At 47.2% G+C, this 23160-nt stretch overlaps 1 protein-coding gene across 2 annotated transcripts; it reads left to right on the plus strand.

Annotated features, from left to right (window-relative positions):
* The first annotated feature begins 20221 nt into the window (after positions 1-20221).
* On the plus strand, positions 20222-22103 carry LOC121590901. 2 transcript variants are annotated; one of them, XM_041911054.1, is made up of 3 exons: positions 20222-20888; positions 21034-21468; positions 21560-22103. In XM_041911054.1, the coding sequence occupies exons 2-3, from the start codon at positions 21049-21051 to the stop codon at positions 21962-21964; spliced, it is 825 nt and encodes a 274-aa protein (XP_041766988.1). In that variant the 5' UTR covers positions 20222-20888; positions 21034-21048; the 3' UTR covers positions 21965-22103. The 2 variants fall into 2 exon arrangements, with proteins under 2 accessions (XP_041766988.1, XP_041766989.1); XM_041911055.1 differs by lacking the exon at positions 20222-20888 and adding an exon at positions 20921-20944.
* Positions 22104-23160: the final 1057 nt, after the last annotated feature.

The following is a 23160-nucleotide window of genomic DNA, read 5'->3' on the forward strand; positions in this document are numbered from 1 at the left end:
GTCGTCAGGTGGCAAACAAAACGTGCCGGACCCGGGTTGCAACCTGGTGACACCACGGTACCCAACACATCGCAATAGCGAAAGCGTCGAGTTTTCCGGTTCAGCAAAATTTTGTGCATCGCTTGCAAGTTGCCTCACCACCCCACCGCGCCCATCCACCCTCAGCTCCCTCCACCTAGCTCGGCTGACATTGAACTTTGGTGGAGAATGTACCGCCCAACCCGCCGCAACCTCCCTGTCCCAGACAAAAGGGGTATGGCACATTTCTTCGCCTTTCTGGGGGCTCTGGCGGGGCGTGCGTGTGCATCATCGTCATAATACCATCATCAGCGTAATGCACACACACACATACACACAAACGTATGTGGCCAAATGTGGCGAACGCGAAACCTTCGCGTCGCAAAATGCAAATGCATTTTGTCGTCATGTGCGCCACGCGAAAAAGATGGCTAGAACACACACACACACACACACACACACACACACACACACACACACACACACACACACACACACACACACACACACACACACACACACACAAAGGAGGACACATACACACACAATTCGCCCGGTTGACCCTGTGTGGGGGAAAGAAGGGAAACGAGGAGAGAGGGTAGGTTTGCATGGGGGGATGCAATCAGGCTTGCAGAGAAGAAAAAAAAAACTGCAACCCCACGGTAACGGTAAATCGATTTGAACGGTTGCAGTACAGCCCCCGGGGTCGCCGGACAGTTTTTGCTTTGTGCCTTCACTTTGTGCCGCAAACGCGAACCGTTCGTGCTCTTGCTGTGGTTTGTGTGCGAAATGAAATTTGCAAGCCGTATTTGCAGCTAAGCAAGCTATGGCGAAAAGTCGTTTTCGTCGCAACGGCGTACGTCACTCGCGTGCCTTCACATGACGTTGAGCTGGTGACGTGACTGGTTTCAAGCGGGGGAGGGAGGGGGGGGGGAGGTATGTCAAAGGGGTATAAACGAAGGAGCAAGATTATCTGCCTTCATCGCCCTCGTTCGGGAGATGGGAATCCCACACTACTCTTCCCTTCGTTATTTTGGTTGGTTTTGAAAACCTCCCTCTAGGTTTGTTCCCGCCGGAGGGGGAAGGAGCCGACGACAGGTTTACGTCACGTTCGTTTGAGGCCAAACGGCTCCGGCTAGGGTAGATTTGCTTTATTTACTCACATCTGTGTGTTTCGTCTGCGAATTACGTAGCCGCGTGCAAGCGCATGTTGTAAAGTAACGTTTAAGCAGCGGCCAAGCCAGAGGACAGCGGAAGCCGTGTCTGAATGGTCACAGTGCCGGCGTGTTTGCATACACAAATCGGCGATCCGGTGTTGCGCTGATGGTCGAGCAATCTGGATAGCAGATGTCGCAATGGTGTTGGCAAAAAAACAAACGGTTGTGAATCATGAGATGAGTGCAGCATACAGAACACGATCGGTCAGCAAAATTTCAATGCAGAGTAAATGTAGAAATGGAGCAAAATGGATGCCATTTTTTCACTCTTTTAATTATCTTCTGTCTGTTAATGTTGATGTGTAACACATGTTGGGCACTTTAAAATTACCAGAAGTTTGATAACTTCCTTTTTGAGTGGATATTTGAATTCCGCATGGGAGACGCATTATGGCAAATAATAAAATTTTTGTGCCTTTCTTACCCCGGCTAGAACTTAATATCCATGAGAATATATATTTAAACATGGTTACTTTTCGAGAAGTTTCTGCGTCCAATGTGAACAGCATTATTACCCGTTGCACGAGATGTTTTGCAACAGCTGCAACATATTTTACTTTTCATCACAATAATGTTTCTGTTCTAAAATTTGGATTCAGTTTGATAGCACGTTGTGCCGTGTTGCCAATTATGTTAAAGAAATTAGTTATTAATGTGATGAAATTACCATATGTGAAGAACATCTCGTGAAACCATAAGCAAGTACAACAGTGCAATCTCTCTAAGATTTAGTCTCTTCAAGATGAATTGTTTCTTTAATTTTGATTTAATTTTGATTTTGACATTTTTTTTTTATCTCTTCAATATTGAGAATGCCTCTCGATGGTGAATTTCTCTGAACTGCATACACATTTTGACAACCTAGATTGAGAATAGATTGAATTTGTGTAGATTCCTTCAAGAGTCCCCTTGGAGAGATTTCACTGTACTGCAGCGCACTACGTTTCAACAATGCCAATAGTAACTTGAACGAACTGTCATCGGTTGCTTGGACGAATTACATTCAGCAAACAATTGACAGTGTTGGAATGGGATTTTACGGATCGAAAATGAAGCATACTTGAAGGTGCGCTGGTTGAAGATTCGGGAATCTCCTGTGTGATCAAGTTTTTGCTACAATATGTACTTGAATGATTACTTTAGGTCTTTAGATCTAATTTGCAAAACGAAAGCTCCATATCACGACTTCTTGTTTTGGTCGGTAGTGATTTCAATATCTTCAATATCTGCAATATCGGTAGCTACATATGGAGTGCAATGTATAAAATGAATGGGGAAATGATTTTACAGTTGCTCGGACAGTATTATGACAAAGTCTGTGAATATCCAAAATCGGCAGGAATACACATATATCGGTATTTCTGGTCACTCTGATTTCATCAAATAGTGCACTTATGTACTAAATCAGTCGGAAAAAGCGCTCCCCCAGCTATGCCATTATTATCTTTGTACATGAAATAAAAAGCTGCTTTAACAAATCCTCAAACTAACCACTGAACTAATCTTGAAGTACATCACTTCTGGCAAACTGCGCTTGAATCGATTCGTCTCGAAATAAAAAAAAATCGATCACAAAACGGCACAGCGAGTGCTACATTTCACGCCACCCCTCCCCCCCCCCCCTTCCCTCCTTCCCTATCTCACACGCAAGATGTTTGCCTTCGGTTCGGTTTGCCTTTGGAGAACGGCTCGGGCATGCGTTCATCAGCATCCAAGAAGGCTACGGCAAAAAGAGGAGCGGGCATAAGGAGACACTCGCCGTTCGTACTCTTCTTCTTTTTCCTTTTCTTTCTGTCAGCTCTGTACGTTCAGCTACACGTTGAAGCACTGCTTTTAAATGCTGCCATTGCATCGCGGGTCTGACGCTGGCGTGTTTGACCGACTATACAGACACAAGACATGATGAAAAAAAAAAAAAATAGGCAGAATCAATTCACCCCCTTCACTTCCCGCGAACACCCCGCCAAACTGCAGATCGTGACCCCACAGTCGTGGCGATTGGAAGGGGGAGGAGGACGTGACGACTGTGAACTTGTACCATCATCAGCCGGGCGAGCGGTCAGTGCGGCAACGTCGTCGTCGTCGCCGTCGTTGTCGAACCGGTTTTTGCCCACCCGCCTGTGTCTGTGGGGTGAGTTTTTTGTTGTGGTTGTTGTTGGTGGGGCTGTGTGCGAAAAGTAAAACAATGAATTGCCAATTACTGCCAACGCTGCCAATGGCCCCCTTGTAGTGCTGTTGTAGCGGGTGGCAAAGTGGGAAGAAGTGGCAAGGGGTTGAAACAGAACGCGCTCAGTTTGCTTACTTCAGGTCAGGTTCTTCTTCGCTTCGCTTTACCAAACCACCCCCCCCCCTATTTGCTGCTCCTTTTTCTTCTTACCGTGCGACACACAACAAGCAAAACCCTTCTCTCTTCGTCACATTCTTCGGCGTGACTGCGCACAGACTCGCACACACACACATATCGCTCCAAAACACTCGCATACCTCGCCACTTGAAATGCTGACGCGTTCCAATCCGTTCGTTACAGTCGAAGGGTGGTATGAGGGAACAGAGAGGTGGAATTGAGCTGGGGAGATGGACTCGACTGACCGACTACGGCTATCCCCCCCCCCCCACCTCAACCTTCCCACCAACCCGCTTGCTTACCAGACAACAAACGCGCACTCTCTCTTTCTCTCTCTCTCTCTCTCTCTCTCTCTCACTCGAAACGGCGTTGTACTCATCCATGCAAACACACACACACACATACACACATATACACTTACACAGTACAAAACGAAAGACACACGGGCGGAGGGGAGAAAAGCGATGGAGGAGAGCAACAAAAAACACAAGCCGTTTAAATGTGACGTCACACAAGCGATTGGTACGGGCGGGAGGGTTGCTGCGATGCAAAACTGTCTACACATTCCGAACCCGCCATTCCCTGCCACCTCCCCTCTCCCCGTACGCTTCCCTTCTGCTCGCTCCCTCCTGATGCTTCACTCACACATCGGCACAGCGGGCAATACGCGCAATGTAAAGTAGGTGGAATCGCTTTTATATCAATGTGTGTGTATGTGCCACAAGAAACGGAGCACTGTCATCATCAAGCAAACCCATCATCATCATCATCATCATCATCATCATCCCCATCAGCCGCATCATCAACGGTGGTATCCTCCGATTCGTTCGTTTGGGGTCGCGCGCGTTTTGCGCGTTTCGGGGCGGGTCTGCTGGCGTGTGTTTTTTGTTGTTGTTTTACTCTCCTCCCCCTCCACCAGCCCTTTTTGCCCATTTTGCTTTGCTCGCTCGGTTCGTCGTCGCGTGCACACGGGCTCACCCGGTGGAAGAAGAAACCCAAGCGGCCGAAGAAACCAGAAAGGGTAGCGTAGGAGTCCGCTGTGCGCGTGACCGTGGAGACGCATGGTGGCTGTAGCTGTGGCTGGCGAAATAAGGGAGTGAAAATAGAAAGAGAGAAAGAGAGAGAGAGAGAGAGTGAGTACGGAGGCAGAGCGTGATGAAGAATAAAACAGCAGAGTGAGAGAGCGAAAATGAGTGAGAGTGAGACAGAGCAAGTGAGCGCACGCGCGCGCGCACGCCATTGCCAATGGCGACTTTTACTCAACGCGTTTGTTGCGTGAAGTCGCCGCACACACACACACGCGCGCATTACCACGGAACGGGACAGTAAAGAGGAAGGTGAAAAAAGCAAAGCTATTGAAAACCGGTTCCGTGTACTCTTAAAAAACCCCTCTCGAAGGAAAGGGCTGCGGGGGTGGAGGGGTTTTGAAGACGTTAAGGGAACGTGAAAGGAATGGCCAACGCTTCGTGCGTCCAATGGCCAACGGCAAACTGGCAAGAATGGAAGGGATTTATTTCAGCACAGCGTTAGACAGGAAAGAACTGCCTCCCGGTGGCCCGAGATTCGGTTGGGGAGAAGCTGTCCCCCCGTTTTCCACCCTTTCGCAGCCTTCACACACATCGCATTTTTCGCTCCATCGTGGAAGGGGTGTGCCGACGCGGCAAGCAAACCGGATTGTCGACCGGAGTGCTGCCACCGGTCGTGGTTTCCCTCGGCGCGCCTCACTGACATACAGAGCCGCTGCTGGCAGACGGGGTGTGTGGTGTTTTTTTGGTGTTGGGCTGGGTGGGGAGGTGGGGAGAAACATAAACAAAAAACAGCCCTCACATACACACGCATACATCGAAGCACATTACCCGTAGTGGTGGTGGTGATAGTAGTAGTAGTCAATTCTATGCCTGCTCTGATCGCCAGGGCATCATGCATGGGAAAAGCGTACCAGAAAGCGAATCCCACAGCACCACACAAGGGGGCTGTGGCTGTGGAAAACAGGCGACCAGACCCCTTTCACACACCCCTTTCCATCATGCTCCATCCGAGTGGGGGTGTTGTGTTCTTTTTACATCGACTGTGTGTGAGGTTGTGTGAGCTTCATTATTTTGCTCGCTCGGAGATAGAGAAGTAGAAGGGTGGCTGTATGGGAGGGAGGGGCATGCTTCCGATTGTCAGCCATCGATCGATCGATCGATCGACCTTTGGCTCGATGCTTTGGGATCGGGTTAAATCGATTTTCGTCATCTGGGTTTGACTTTTTTCCCAATATGACTAACCGCGGTATAGCTTTGTTGCCAAAATGATTTTGATTTGGTTAACAATTTTAGGTTTATATTTTGAAAGGCGATAAGGATTTTACTACATCTAGGAAAAATGCAGCTCTTCTATACTTTATTGGTTATGAAAAACGAAATTAGTTTAGTTCTTGTGAATCAGGGAAACGAGCCAGAGTACGTACAGGCGGTCCCCGAGATACACGGAACCTCTTATACGCGGAGTCGGAGATACGCGGTTTTCTAAATTTAACAATTCCTTGAGCAAATTGTACTGATTTGACACATCAATTGTAAACTGCCAAATAATTTCCGTTTTGATCGAATGTTAAAAACAATTTCAAATTGTTTAAAACTGTTATATTAAGTCAGAACCATATCAAATAATTCATAAAGTGTCTAAAACCGCCTCCTAATTGCAAAATTACACGAAAATTTGTGATATTTTAGCTGGAAATCACGAGATTCGACTTACGCGTAAATTCGAGTTACGCGGTATTTTGCGGCCGTTTTCGGTCCCCATTAACCGTGTATCTCGGGGACCGCCTGTATTTATAGCTAGGTATAAACATATTGAATGGATTTAGTTTCATTTTCTACACATTTTCTATATCCTGCAGATTAGTGATGGAGATAACAAAGAATAATGAGAATCATTGAGGCTTCCTATGTTCTAAATATAAATTACAGGGTATTTCAAGTCACTTTCGAATGTAAACGTATGTTGTTCACCGAGTGCAAAATGTTAATCCACATCAAGGTGATATTCCATTTCCATCATAATATATGTTTTAAATTACTTCAGTATGATTTTCAACACTTCAACGGTCTATTGTAGCCGTTTTTTCACCGAGGGTTTGAAGCCGCATCTCATGAACATATTTCAAAAAAAGATTAAGAGTAAAAGATTTCAAACTCTCGGTGAAAAAGCAATAGCAATATATCGTTGAAGTGTTGAAAATCATACTGAAGAAACTAACACATATTATAATGCAAATGAAATATCAGATTGATGTGGGTTAACATATTGTATGTGGTGATTAACAACACTTACATTCGAAAGTGACGTGGAAAACCCTGTAATAGAGACCTATTGATTTACAATATTGACTAATAACTATTATTATTCAACGTCAGTATCACGTTGAACTAATATTGGGAAGCAATATTGTGATTATTTCGCTAGGGCTTGCATACTGTTTGACTTTCAGTGAGCCTCATAAATATAACTTTGATTTGTTTAAAGATATCTTCCTGGTTTTTGCAGCAGCATAGCTATAGAGTATCTTCGGCAACTCTACGAAGACAGCTGTCCGATCAGTATTCTACGGAACTTTGCAGGAAATCTCAAAGTCAGCAGATAGGTGAAAATATGATATGTTCGACTTTGGGTGTCCGCTACAGTATTTTTAGCATACTTTGAAATATTCTACCCAACAACATAACCTTGTTCATCTGAAGTAAAAGTCTTTATAAAAAAGCTAGAAACAATCTAGCTGTAAGTCTTTTCCCTAGAAGAAAACAAAAATCATCCTCCATCGCCCCTGTCACTCACACCCTCCCAATCAACAGCCAACACACCACCGCGTCGGGTGGTTCTCGGTCGTCAGAACGTTTAATGTTTACTTAAAGTGTTTCAGTTTTAAGCATCCCATGCTTCGCCAAAACAAGAAACACGGCCCGAGACCTGCGGCTGTTCCGGAAGCACCGCACCATCCGGGCCACCGTCTGCTTGTCAATGGCACTCGAAAGACACCCGTGTAACACACATTCGCTCTGTATCGACCTACGGTTGCGCGAATCTAGCTACGCGAGCCAGACACCAAGAGTGCGGCGGGGAAGGTTGTTGTGGACGGGGAAAATGGCTTCCCTTTTATTTCTTCGCTTTTCCAGCAGCAGCGGCAGCAATCAACGGGGTGGATGCTGTGCGCTCTCGAGGCCCGTTCCAGCCGCACGTTTATCGATCGGTTTTCGAAATGGGGAAATTGGGGAGCGGAAGGGCGAGAAGGGCGTTTGGGAGGCGAACCGTTGTTGATGGTTTCTTTTCCATCCCCGTTCGGAGGCGTATCGATTTTTCCAAAAAACGGGAACCATCATCTCGCGTAGTGTTTGTGTCTGGGCGTAGTAGCCAGCGCTCTTTCGATCTTTCCCTCTCTCTTTCTATCCGCTACACTCACGCGTTCTACCTCTCTCACGCTTGCTCTCAATCGCTCGCTCGTTCGCTCTCTTTCCTGCATTATCTTCGTGTGTTCTTTTCCACTCTCATTTATTCATGAAAACTTCGGTAAATAACGCTGAGAGTGTGCTGCGTTCACGGATGCTGTGCCCGTGAGGTATTGGACACCGTGCAGGAGGCGCTAGGCGGTGGGGGGCCTTATATACAGCTCCGTTCGAAAGATGGGCTGGTTCTGCTTTTCACAATCATCAAGAATCACACATACTGGCGATGGAATTACGGGGATTTCCCACCCACGGAAATCGTGCCGTGCATCGTCACAACGCTGGTGAAGTAGGAACATTTTCATTAAAAAATTCAAATCATTCCCCCCCCGGGAGCCTCTGTATATCCTCATCCAACATCTTGCACAGGAAATGGAAAGGTGACTAAAAAAGGTTCGTGAAAAAGCTTCACAAACCCACCTAAGGGAGTGTTTTTTTTTTTAATTAAACATGGTCGAACGGAGCAGGGTAACGGTTGGCGAGATAAAAATGAGGCTTGGTACATGGTTTAAACCTAACATTACTGTAGAATGGTAGGATTACAGCAAGGACGGCCCGGAAACGGTTAGATTGCATGTAGCTGGCACGGCACTGATTATGATTGATGATGTTCGCATTAATGAGAGCTTATTGTTATTTGAATTATGAAAATAAAATGTTACACATCCCTCAAAACAATAGGCTACATTTTTTACTCATATTATTGTAAAAGAAAGGTATATATATACAACATGGCATTCACAACAGCATTTCCGAACACATCAAGCCCTGGTGGCTATCTAGAGAATCTAACTAAGCAGAATAAACGGAGTTAGTATGAGTGTTTGAGATTAAGAAATAACGTTTAACGAATATAGTATTGAATAGAACATCTGATTGAAGCTAACTTGAAAGTCTTCAAGTTAATCATAAAATACACATGGTCATTTGAAAATTGACTTTAGAGGGGAAAAAGACGCACAGTAAAAACGTCTTTTTAACGTCTTTTATTATTCTTCGTTTGCTTCAACACGTTGTCAGCCATTTCTTTGGAATCTTGGAAACATACTAATGATTCACATTTATTCCCGTGTTTTTTTTTGTTAAGCCATTGGGTGACATCATGCACCAGCGACTTTAGCGATGGAATTTCTTAATTTTAAAGAAAATTAATTCTAGTCTTTGGCATAAAAATGTTGACATTTCTCATTCGAATTTAGACATGTAATGAATTTATTGTAGAACTCACATTTGTATTCTTTAACGTTAAACAAACCTTTCAAATAACAATATTCATCTTTCAAAATGCTTTTTCATACACTTGGATACTAATGAAGGCTGCCAACAACATTTTATATTCATCTTTCAAATAGTTTTTCGTGTACTTATCTACTAGTCAGCATTCAAACACACTCACACGGTCAAACAGAATTGATTTAAAACAATATCGGCTGTTTATAATTGCCGCCACCCAATCGATACCTGTTCCTACGAACGATCCTCACCCGCTCCAGTAAATACCGGTTCGAGATCGAAAAAATCCCGTTTGTTGCCTTCGCTCGCACAGCTCGGCCGTCTCGGCGTCCAGAGTTAAATTAAGCTTTAAATAAACAAAAAAAAAAAGCCAACAAAAAGTCCCCGTGCCACGTTGCCATTTTGCAAGCGACGTGTTTTATTCACTTGCCAGGATGTGGTTGGATGGGGCTTCCAAGCCAAGCCAACTGGCGGCGAGTTCGAACACCGCGTCCGATCGCACTCGCCACTCGATCAAGGTAAACCGGTTCGCCTGGATCTGGAACCGTTCGGCTGCTCCCATCCTACCGTAGGGGTCCACCCCACGCCGCATTGCTGGAGCAAGTGACGGGCCGGCTGGGACCGGAAAACGCAGCGTCGTCAGCGAAACCGTCTGCCGTTTAATAACGAGCTTGAACCTGTTCCCACAAGACAACACAACACAACCGGCCAAAGCCGCGTCTGGCCTGTGTTAACGTGCGTGATTACGACACAAACCTACACATGCAAACCAAGTTTTTCGTAGTGTCGATTGACATTCAGGGCGGATGAACTGCAACCAACCGTTCCGATGGGAATATCGGGGGGGACGGATACGTGCCTCAGACTAAATGTGTTGGCTAGCTGGGTTGGTTGAGGAAGGCGAAAAAAAAAACGAACCCACCGATGGCCCGCTTGGACGTGCCCGTTGTTAGGTCCCGGTCGGTATTGCTGCTGCCTGTGGACGTTGTGCCCGGTGTCTCGGTGTCCGCCATCATCATCTGTGTTTTGGTACGTTAGTCACGCGCGTTCGCGTGCAGTCGCTTAGGGGGCAGGGAGGGGTCAGCAAAGACCACAGCGGAAGAAAAAGCGACAAGCGATGATTCTTTCCCTTATGGGTTGTTTTAGTATTCGCCTGTCGTCAGTAAGTGTATGCTTTTTCCTTTCGTAAAAGCGTCCCGCAAACTTTCCGTAGCGGACTTGGATTGCGGGGTTTATTTTTTTTTTGCGCCAGTAGATCGCCAATGACGGTCACGTTCTGGCGCTGTGCCATCCCGACCATACCTGATGAGCCTGTTAGGTATACCGGTGGAGTTTGATGGCCGATCGATAGTGGGAGGAGAGGGTACCGAACTTCCGGAACCTGGATACCATTAGATTAGGGGGTTCAGTAAGGTTCATTGCTTCCTCCAGCTTTTCCTGCAGGAAATGGCACATCAATATTTGGTACCACACACACACACACACGCACACACAAACACACATACTGGTATCGACCTTCCTCGTTGCGTGCGCAAACCGTACGCTCGTTCGATTATTGAACCGGCAAGATTGGTGTACAAACATTAATCAAACGTCCCGCATTGCCTCCCCTTTTCAACGGGAGGGGGGAGAGGGGGAGGAAAGGTTTGTGGTTTGCTCAAACCCAAATTCGCAAATCCCAACGCTGTGGGTGAGTTCTCTCCCCCAGATTGCTCTACTTTTGGGGCTGTCGAACGCGAGGAGCATCGAAACGCTCACCAATACACAGACAAACAAAGGTGCCGTACAAGGGACAGCACAGCCACAGCACAAGGGAAGCGGGCTGTCGAGGAAAATGCTATCGATTAATCACGTCTGAAGGCCACTGTGTGCGGCCGGTTGTGCTGGTGGAGGTAGAAGACTGCAGCAAAGGGACACGAACACTCCGTGCAAAACGATTCAGGCACGCGATATTACGCAGGGAACGAACCGTCCCGCAAAGGGAACAGCAGGGACAGAGTGGAATCCTCCTTTTTACGAGGGATGGAATTTTTCGCCATTGTGCAAATTGATATCAATCGTACGGGCAGTGGTGTACGGGAAATGGTGATGACATTAAGCGAGAAAAAAAAAATAGAAAATCTAAATATCGTGCATTTGCTTCCGGCGTACCGGTCTGGAGAGCGGAAGACAACTCCCGGGGCGAGATACTGCTTGAATGTGTTGGCACATGCGTACGGGTTTCGTTCGTCACACGGTTTCGACGCTGATGGCTCCTGAACGGGAGCCACTGGAGTCACGTACGAAACATTAATTCAAAAACCCCGCGCGCTAGAACGCTCTGTAAGAGAGACAGAGAGCGAGTGCGAGAGACGAACGGAAGCTTCCACTCTTTCTCCATGATTGAGGGGGTACATAAACAACAACATGACAAAGCCGTACCATCTGGGCTGCCACTACCCATCCATCGCCGCCTACTGCACTGCACTTCATGTGTTTCCGCGTGTCCGTCACGCGATTTGCCCGTCACACTTTCGGAAGTGCGTATATCGATCCGTTTTTTACTCTCTCACTCCCTAGCTATGACACTGGTGTTGGTGAGAACGTGCCCTGCCTGGAAGGAAAAATCGATAAACTGGTGGAATGTTTCCCGTCCAGGGAGGTGCATGGTGAGGCACCAAGGAGACAGCGAGCGGGAGAGAGTCAGAGAGAGAGAGAGAGGAATGTGTGCGATTATTTGCACAAGACTTGACATAACACAGCTCCGGTTTTGGGCACTCTGAGTGGGACGTGATGAAATTTTGTTTTTCCAATTTGGCTGCCGTAAATTTGATTTCCTTCATTCCAATTCAGCTGGCAAGAGGAATGGGAGGGGGTGTTGCGGGGACTAACAAATCATGTTATGTGGGTGAAAAAAAAGAGGAAAACTTTTCCAAAGTTGATTGGCCAAAGTTCGCAAACGAACAGCGAACCGTGCAAGCACAATCATGCTGGAATAGATTAATGGAAGGTATCATTGAAGTTGACAATTGTGCAATTGCTTGTTCGGTGTCTATCCTTTGGAGGGCGAAACGAAGCGAAAACTATCACGTGCAGCGTGCGAACCACACCCCTTTGGTGCGAAAGGATGTGAGAACAGAGAACCCCGGAACGTACACGAACACTTACCTCTGGTGTGCGTAGTGTAAAAGAGGGAGAGGGAAGCTTGTGTAGAAAGAAAAATAAAACGGCACAAAACAGAAACAGGATGGAGTATCGATTTTTCCGCTAGCCGAGAAAATATGTTCTCGTCCCAGACCCTGGCCAACTTCATGTCGTAGTCGTCGTCGTCGTCGTCGTCGTTGTCTCGTTCGACGTAATCCTGCCGCCCGCTTTGCTTTGGTATTGGTGCTGGCTGGGCTACGAGCCAGCAGCGTGTTATCGATTCCCTGCCAGGGTCTGGGCTGTCCTGGTTTCTCCCTAGCTGGCTCTCGCACCCCACCCTTGTTCTAAGGCTCCCTCTTCAGGTCTGTCATTGCGCGCTCATCCGTCTACATCCGCACACCAACACCAAACACCCGTCCCGTAACGACGCTGTGGCAGCACGGGAACGGGTCACCGGATGCCCGGACCATCCCAACACCCCTTCTCCCCGTTTGGTTCGCAGTATATAGACCGTCGTCTGCGCTATATATCGTAAGCGCCGCGCCACGAGTAAACAAATCTATGACAAGGGCGTTTTCGAAGGGCGAAATGCCGGACACGATGCGATGGTTGTGTTGGTGTGCGTGCAAGATTTCCATTTCCATTCCCCTTCGTCTCATGAACCCTCTAAGAGCCTAGGGTTTGTGCAAGCCATTCCGGAACTTCCCATCTTGGGGCCGCGGGGCACGAACACACACCGTTCGGGTTTCGGTGTTCGGCTGCTTTTAAGGGGCGTTGCACAAGCGACGAACCGTTTTGCTGCGTTACATAGGGAAAGCGAACAAAAACACCCGATGTGAGAGCGGAAAAGGCCATAAATACGCGTGGAAAAGGTGGAAAAACGGAAAATGCATTTGAATGAATTACATCAGCCATCACCATCCGGTCCGTGGGATGTAGGGGGCGGCGTAGGAGACAGGTTTGTTGGGGCGTGCGGGTGCGAGATACTGCTTGAAGTTCAACCGTCTGCAACAGGGGGAATGGGGGGGGGGGGAAGGGTAAGGGGAATCAACCAGGGAAGCGTGATTTTTCCCATCCATTTACAGTGCAATTGCTTTAAAGTTGAACTAAACGAAGCGTGATGTTTGGTGATCATGTTTTGCATGTAGTTTAAATTAAGCTGTTTTTCATGTTTTTTTTACCTACACACACACACACTCACACACACCTGAGAAAAAATAGAAATCGAGGTTCGGCCAAATGTCCTTCGAGCAAATTCACCAAGCACCATGCGCCTCCATTGGAGAGAAACGAAACACAACACCGCGCGACAAGCATGTACCATGGCAACCATATAGTAAGCGCCCCATCGCTTGTGCTAGCTACACTGTACATGGTGCTTCATGGGCAAAAGCGGGGGGGGGGGGAAATGTTCCTTACATGTGTGTGTATGTATTGTTTATTTTTTGTCGTTTTTCTTGATTATCCTTGCATAATTGATTGTATGTTGTTTGTTTGTTTTCAATGTTTTTTTTGCGCAAGTGAGCAAATGTATGAGCATGAATTTTGGCTGCGTAATTGAAGAAGTTACGCACATACGAGGCAGGCGAAGGTAATTATTGTAGAAGAAGAAGCTTTTTTTACCATTTTAAATCGTTTCCCTGCAAACAACTGCTTTGTAACTGTTTGGTTGTATTGCCGTCACCTTCGTTTACCTCATTCGTTTCACTTTCACATGGCCGGCAGCGCGCCTTATCGGTGGCACAGTTCGATGTGGTATCAACTTCATTATCAACGGTCGCGTATCGATGGACCGCACCGTAGCGTCACGCAGCCGTCCAACTGGGGCTAGGTAGACGCACGCACGCACGCAAACAAACAAACCAAATCTTTCTATGTCAATAAGACACTGTAGATAAGAGAGATCGTATCAGGGAATTTGATGGTGATGCACACGCAACAGCAGCAGCAGCAACCGACGCCGCCGCCGCATCACAGTTCCGTGCCGCTTATCAGCCATTAGAAACTCCTGGTTGATTCAAATCCCCTCTCCCCCGTCCTGCCCGAGTAGTACGTTTGGCTGATAACGCCTATTTTTACTTCTTTATCGCCGAAACTCATTCCCAGGGCGGTTTTTTGTGCACGGAAAGTCCGTGCCCCTTTTAACGGGTAGTTGTATCTTATCTCGGACACGGAAAAGTGTGTCTAATGGCACGAAGTGATCATGACGCAGGGCATCTAAGAGACCGGTGGAGGAAGAAGACCTTCACAGCAATGCAAAGCTCGTTTGTGAGTATTTTATTTTCTAATGTGAATCTTTGTTTTCTATTAAAAAAACTCTGATTGGATATGCTCCGCTAAGGCAGCGTGAACGTGCTAAAGTTGAATTAATTATCACATCCTTATTATTTAACAATTTCCAAGAACTGATGCTAGAACCGTCGAGAAAGGTATTAAATTTTTAAGAAGAGAAAAAAGATTCTCAGGTACCTTGTGCAATTTTTTTTTGTCTTTGAAAGCAATGCAATATACAGCAATGTACATAGAGCGGTGTGCAGTTTAAGCTTTTATGTACACCGTCAAACCCGGAAGTGTTTACCCCGGAATCGTCTATTTACCGCAGCCGAAAGAAACATCCTAAGGCGCTCGACAAATCGCTTTCTTTTCCTTCTTTTTGCACCACCACACCCTACGCTGTGAATGCATTTCGATTGCCTTCTGCCCGAGAAATGGTTGCAGCATCGTGTTGCAGCACCAGCAGCAGCAAGCGCCTCCTACACGCCGAGCACGAGAAGACACGGGCACATGGCGGTTGCGCTTATTTTTCCGTCCAAAGAAACACAAACGCCACTCAGCAGCACCGGGCACACGGCTGTGGGTCACATGAACGGGCACACACACACGTGCACATGGACATATTTGGCCATTTCCGTACGTACATAGGACGGACGGTTGAAACTGAAAACGCTTTTTCCCGCGCACTTATGTGCAAGGCGTACTATGACGATCCCGGTTTTATGTACCGTTCAAACCTCGCAGCATGCCATGCTTGCAATTTAAGGGGGGAAGGGATAATTTATATGAATACAAACGCGGGTCCAAGCACACACAGACACATACACATATATATATATGAAGTAGTGTAGCAATACTACGACGATACTAAGTAAGCTCCTGAGCAGTAAAAAAGAACCTTGCAATCTCAGAACGTTTACCAACCCGTCCTCTACCACACTCAGGCGGTCCGGATGCAGCGGGCCCGGAAATGCAATGCCATTGCAACACGCGCGCCTCAACACGGGCGCGGGACAACATAGTAAATAAAAGGGAAAATAAATAACGAACGCTCCTTACGCGGGTTGGCGCTGGCGAGGCCGGGAGATGACGACGCGTGCTGCTCGCTCCGTACGGATGATGTAATTCGGTCGGGCCAGATCTAGGGAGGGCAGACCTTCCGGCGACTGCGGGTTTGGAGAGATCTCCAAAGAGGAGAGGAAGAAGAGGAGTTCACCCTTTTGTTACGTTGCTGCACCCTTTCGACGTTGTCTGCCTTCTTAGGTCGGGAACTACATAGCTGAGGGGAGGGGGGGCTCTAAGCGAGAGAGAGAGAGAGAAAGAGAGAGAGAGAGAGAGAAGAGAGAAGAGAGAGAAGGTGTGTGAGTGGCCCTGGGAGAAAGCACCATGGTCAGAATGCCGGTCTACGATGGTCCAACTACGACAACAAACGTGAGAAATGCAATTCGCTGGGAAGAACAGCTAAGAGGACAGAGAGAAAGAGAGCAAGTGAGAGAGAGAGGGAGAAACAAGAATTGCATTTCTAAAAATAATTGCCATTTCTAACTCAACCGTTGGACACGATTTGGAATGTTCCCTTTGCCCGGTGCGGATGTGAGAAGCTTGCTTCGTGAAGAAGTTTCCCTCAAGCAATCGATATTACGATATTACCGCTATCGAAACCAAACCCATGGGCATGCCTAAAACGGCCATAGTAAACGACCGAACGTACGGGGCACTGATTACGAGCCGTTTGCGTTTGCGCAATTGGGTTTCGCTTCTTGGAAAGTGGGGAGGCAGGCCCTTATCAACTGTTGTTTTTCCCGCTGGGCTTGGTGGTAGTGGTAGTGCAAACCAGCTGGAGTTAGGACTGCAAATCAAGGAAATAAACCAAAACCACCCCATGATGATGCAGGCCATCCGAGCGAATGTGTGCGTTCTTATCAAAAATGGCGACACAAAAAAAGAAGCAAACGAAGAACAACAAACAAGCCTTTAGCATTGAAGGTCGTTCTGCACGATGCAAAAATCATCATCGTCGAGAGGTCGTGAACTAGAACTGTGACAGTGTCCCGCACCGGACTGCACCCCCCCCCCCCCAACCGTGCCTTATCACACACTGACAGGCTGCTGCTACTGCTGCTCCCGATAGGAGAGACCGCGAACCAGTTTCGCGTTTTACAATTGATCGTCGGAACAGTTGTTGCGTGGTAATTTTTGAAGAAATGTTTTTCTTCCCCCTTTTTTTCCAAAGAACCTTCTCCTCTTCCACTGATAACCTTCGACGTGGGGCCGTTCGGGGCCAACTATTTGTGCTGCTTTCGCTAATCTGCTTCCGACCGGATGCACCGATGGTGGATGGGGCGGGATGTGTGCGGCTGGTGAGAACTTTCGGGTTTTGTTTATTTTATTTTTTTATTTTTTGCTACTTTCCGGCCTTTCTCAGATTTTGATTCCGGCTGCACATATGCGGCTTTGCTGATAAGATTAGCAGTAAGAGAAGGTTAAATGCGTTGAGGTTAAAGCGTGCCCCAGCAGCAGGAGGACGGTTTGGCGTGGAGTGTTGCATTTGTGCCATCTGCCGGTTTTTACGTTCCGGGGCTGATGGTGGCCAATGTCCTAACAGTGCGCGCGCGTCCTCCATTATCTAGACCAGTCGTGACCGATAAGGTGGCGTAATGGGTGAGCTTTTCCACCCTCCTGCGATAGCGATAAGCGCGAAACGTCAACGGTGTCGCTAGCTGGCGGTGTGTGTGTGTGTGTGTGTGAGAGTGTGATATGTTATCAGGTTTGTCTATTGACAGATGATAGCTGCCGGACTCCCGGTTTTCTTTTTTGTTGGTGTCGTAGTGCTGTAAAGAAGCCACTGCACAATGCGACGAGTTGTTTACTGTACTACGCAAATTAGCTAACAAAACGGAAACATGGGGTTTGAAAACTTTTAAAGTCTGTTGCCAACACGTATACTACTTTCGTAAAGAAGCTTAAGAGATTGGTGGTGTGATTTCTGGAGCGCGCCCATGACTCCGATCCGACTCCGGCTATTGTTAGTCCAATTCCGAGTCGTCCGAAGTTGGCCGGTGTCGTCTGAAGTCGTCCAGAGCCATCCGATTCTGAGTCCGGTAAAATTGGAGTCGTTTGGTGTCGTCTTGAGTCGTCCGGAGACATTCTGTGTCGTCCTGAATCATCCGGAGTCGTCTGGAGTCACCTGGAGGCGTCTGGAGTCACCCAGATTCGTTTGGAGTCACCCGGAGTCTTCTGGAGACACTCGGAGTCGTCTGGAGTCGCCAAGAGTCTTTCAGAGTCGTCTGGAGTCACCTGGAGTCGTTTGGAGTCATTCGAAGTCGTCTGGAGTCATTCGAAGTCGTCTGGAGTCATTCGAAGTCGTTCGGAGTCATCCGGAATCAGCTAGAATCGGAATCGGTCGCAGTCGACAGGAGTCGCTCGGAGAAGAATTCAGGCGGAGTCGTCAGGAGAGGGAGTAGTTCGGGTCGGGGAACGACTTCGGGTGAGTTCAGCCGACTGCGGGCGACTCCGAATAACTCCAGACGACTTCAGATGACTCCGGACGACTCCTAACGACTCCGACTCTGGACGACTTCGAACGACTCCGATTTCGGCCGACTCCGGATAACTCCGGAGACTCCAGCAAACTTCGGACGACTCCGAGCCAATCCGGACGGCTCCGTCTAATGCTAAGCGGTTGTAGCTGCCAGAGTCGGCTCCATAATTTCTGCGTCGGATCGGAGTTGACTCCGGATTTTTGCCCACTTCACCCATCACTACGCGAGTTCCTTGGAGTTTTTGGTTTGAAAAGAACCAAACCTTCTTTCTTGATCATTTGCACTATATACTATCCCCAGCGGAGGTACAAAAGTTGAGATAAAACTGTAACTTAATTACTGCTGAAAGACGGTGAACGGTTGTTGAGGGAAAAAGTAGACGATAGTGGCACTCACATCAAATTATTCCTCCCGCTTTTTAAGCCAACGGGATGCCACGTTCTGCATAATTCTCGCTTCGATCGGGAAAAACTGCGAACGGAATTTAAATTGCTTCATTATAAAAGCAACTCGATAAGCACGTTAGGAGATGCTTTCCATATCTTATTTTCTTTTTTTGCTGCGTATAACTCATTAGAAATGATAAAACTGAAATTACGAACAAGTGATAAAATAATGTGGTATTTTGAAGGTAATTTGAAGGTATTTGTGTTAATAAAATGGTACAAAAATAGGTAATAATAATATACCCAACTACAAGACATTCAGCTCCCAAAATGAAGCACAAAAATTGTACTAAAATCTTCCGCACTTTATTACCCAATCTGGCCGTGTTCTGGCTGCCCCTCAAACAAAGTTGCCACATCTTTTGCACTCACTGTTATAAATGCGGTACACACACACTCGCCATTACCAGTTGATTGAACCAGCTTTTTCATCTTAATCTTGTCCATTTATCCGTACTTTTAGTGGACAGATTTTCCAATAACGGTTCGTTCGCACGCCAAAGCATGTGCGGCGGCTGAGTCCGGGACGGGCCTTGGGGGGCGAGTTTTATGTGCTGCGTCCATTACCACCTTCACCCGGGCGGCCGCTCCAGCAAGAGGAGGGACAGTGAATTTGATTAAATAACTTAGCTATCGGACAAGATTACCGGAAGCGAGACGGCAGCAGCAGCGCAGAGGTTTGGCGTTTGTACGCTGCACACGTTGAAGCACGCCGTTATCAAGATTCTTTTATCGGACGTGAGTGTTAGCGACCGGGTGGTGGGCAACATGGAGAGCGACACTCCTTGCCCTTCCCTTATCGTTCCATACTTTTGGGTCGGTATGCTTTGTATCAAATGGGAATGCAGTTCTTGCACTCAACCAGAGTGAGTGAGTGAATGAGAGACAGAGCGCGAGGAGTCGTAAAGCTGTGATTAATGCCCTTAGAAGCATACTTTTCATTGATTTATGCTAGCCCTAGCAAACATAAATGGAAAAGCTTTTTAACACACATACACACATATATACTTGCTCGACGGGCAAGCTTATGTGCCTGTAAATATGAATCATTTCGGTGTGTGTTTCCATATTTCCTCATCAAAAGTGGGTAAATGGGGGGAGGGGGGATGTGTTGAAGAGGTGAATTTTTACCCGATTAACGACATTAAATGCCTATTAAACAACCATCCAAATAGTTATTGTTAAAAGCAGTTTGACGAAGGGTGGAAGAATAATTCAAGAAATGTAACATTAGTTCATATGTCTAAGCAATGCAATGCAAAAAGGCTGTTTTTTAGAAAATTATTTGAAATAATTTGCTTCCCTGCACCAAGAATGATTCTTTCACCGACCGATAAGAACGGTAGCGATGAATGAAAAAAAAAACAGCAACGTCGCGGGAACAGCACGATTCGTGACCACGTTCACAAACACAACCGTTCGAACGGAACATGCTGCTGGGAAGAAAAGCGCAGGAAAACGGGTAAAAAAAACACGTTCTAGAATACCCGCCGCCGGGGCGGAATCGATAGCAGCGCCAGAAAAGAAACGAGGAAGAAACCCTGCAAAAGTACGCAAAAACGGAAGAAGAGATCAGAAGAAGAAGAACACAACGAAAAGCCACATTTCAAACGCGCGTATGTGTGTGTTCTTTTTTTGTTTGGAAGGGAAAAGAAGATATAAACGACATGACGAAGAGAACACACAGAAAAAAAACAGTTGAACAGCGGGGGTAGTTCCGAAGTGCATTTAATGAGCCATACAAACACACACACACACATAGTAGTAAGAATACATACCTTAGCACGGCTGTGAATGTGTGTGCGTATGCTAGCGGCACACCAACACTAGCACGCGTGCGGTAACGAAACTGCGCTAGCGCCGCCACCATCGTCACGCTACAGCGGGCTACAGTGAGAAAGAAGAGGCGAAGAAGCCCCCCGGTACGGGAAGCGGCAGAAGAAAACAACCAAGCGAAGAAGCAAAACAGACAGTTCGCGCAACTGCGATGGTACAAGAAGAGCAAGAAGCAACATAACAGAAAAAGCAATCGATGATGATGATGACGATGACGACGGCGACGAGACGACGTAGATGAGAAAGTTTAATTGTAGCCCATTCGCTCTCGCACGTAGATGTGCGGTGTATAGCGGGGTAGCAGAAAAGAGACGGATAGCGGTGAAGTCGGAGTGTGTGTGAAAGAGAAACGTGATCGCTGTTTAAAGGTGTGTGCGTGTGTGTATGTGTGGTGTGTACAGAATTTTGCAGCACACACCGCAAGGTAAGGCACACTGGGTGCTGGAGAGTGTGCTGCAGAGTTCTTCTCCCAACCGGGAAAAAAGGTAACAGAAGTTTTTTTTTCTTAAATAGTTAAAAACCCACACGATGCAAGACAGGCACGAAAACTGTAAGCCCAACTTTGTGGAGGAGTTTATTGAGCTGTACAAAAGTTTCCCGTGCCTGTGGCATCGGAAGTCGAGCGAGTACGAGCAGCAGAAGCAGCGGGCCTACGATGCGCTGGTGCAAAAGTACCGCGAGGTTGATCCGCAGGCAAACAAGGAAACGGTCAAGCGAAAAATTAACGCACTCCGAACTGGATATCGCAAACAGTTGCGACGGTTGCATCGGCCATCCCGAGCAGCAGGCAGTAGTAGCAGTAACAACAACAGCGACGCCCAGCGCCAACCGACCTGGTGGTATTTTCAACTGTTTGACTTCCTAGACGACTATCCCAGCTGGCTGAAGCAGAACGGCCGACAGGAGCAATCGCAGCAAGCCCATGTGTCACAGGACTCCGAGGTGGAGGTGAGTTATCATACTTGGGATCTAAGTAGGCGGTACCGGTCCGTGGAAACGGAACAGGGGTTAAGATGGTTCTGACATTTCTTGATTTTAGCAATCAGATGACATTGATGACAGTTTGGAGCAGCAGCAGCAGCAGCAGCAGCAGCAACATACCGTCAATTCGCAATGGACTGAATCGTGTAGTAGTGGCTCACAGCACCAATTCCAACCACTGACGACTGCGCAACGGCGGTTTAGCGGCGTGCCAGAGTTAGACGAGCTGGTGGACCAGAAATTGAACGACTTCCTTCAGCACGATCCATCGGTGGTGTACGGCAAGCATGTCGCCAACAAGTTGCGGTCGCTGAACGAACTGCAGAACAAGTTCGCCCAGAAGCTGATCAACGATATCATATTCGAGGCAGAGATGGGAAGTTTGAGCAGAGACTGCACCCTGGAAGGATTGACAGGCATCGCACCGAACGATTTCCAAGGGAATAGTTCGACACATCATTAGAAAGGTGGAAAGGCGGTTCGGAGTTTAAGTGCGTTTCAGCAAAGATTATCAGGTCTGGACTATGTTGAGTTAAGATGTCGTCATCAATATGAATTGTAAAGAAGAAAGGCCATAAATGTGATGTAAATGTAAATGAATATTCAAATGCATTTAATGTTTTGTTAAACCTTATTCAAGAGGCATTACGAAATGTTTAAAATTTGAAGGGCAAGGGTGCGTGCCTGAGTAGTAAACGGTGTTGGTGCTGGAGTGTAAATGGATTGAAAATGTACTTATTTGCTACACATTTACACACATACACATTTTACACATACACACACGCCTTCATTTGAGTTTTTGAGGAGCGTATGAAGGTTAAGATACAGCAATTGCTTAGCATACAAGTTCTGTGTTCCCTTTGCTACGGTTCACCTAGTATGTACACTTTTTTCTCCAAAGGGCCATTTATAGTTCTGCGGAAAGGCAAAAATTTGAATACTAAAAAAAACTGCTCATACACCACACGACCACCATCATCATCATCATCGCGTAATTTCATCGGACATGAATGAATAATATAAATCATACCAATCATGGTCGTGTTAGTGAGGGGTTAATGCTGGCCGCGTTTTTTTTTTTGGCCGCCTACCTAATGTTGTTTTTTGTTCGGTATGTTTTTGGCATACAACACCTCCCACCTCAAACAGTATGCCCGCCGTCATTCACGACCGCTTTTTTGTGCTTGGCCGTCATTCCGCAACACATACACACACATACACACAGAGTCGTTCTCACTGCCTACGCTGCGCGTTCCAACCTTCACCTTCGCGGCCCCAAACCACACAGCCGCGCACCATCCTCACGCTCACTTATGCTATTTCGGTCTGTTTCCCCGCAACCCCCTCTCCCTCCCTCACTCACTCACTCACTCTCACCCGTCATCCGTTTCTTTCCGCTGTGTTGCCCCAAAAACCGCGTCTGCCGTTTCCAGTCCACCACCCCTGCAGCAACGTTCACTGGGTAGCCCGTTCCCGTCATCCTACGTCACTCGCTTTCATTTCGCTTCCTACTACTACGCGGCTATAATAAACGCACGCACACACACACACAAATACAGACGAATACCATTCCAATACATAGCAGCAGACCGTTGTTCGTGGAAAGCAAAAGTGCGTGTGAGTGTGTGTGGCGTGTGAGTTACGGGACGGCGAGCGAAG

Source organism: Anopheles merus, chromosome 2R (genome assembly GCF_017562075.2).
Source record: "Anopheles merus strain MAF chromosome 2R, AmerM5.1, whole genome shotgun sequence".
NCBI classification, from domain to species: Eukaryota; Metazoa; Arthropoda; class Insecta; order Diptera; family Culicidae; genus Anopheles; species Anopheles merus.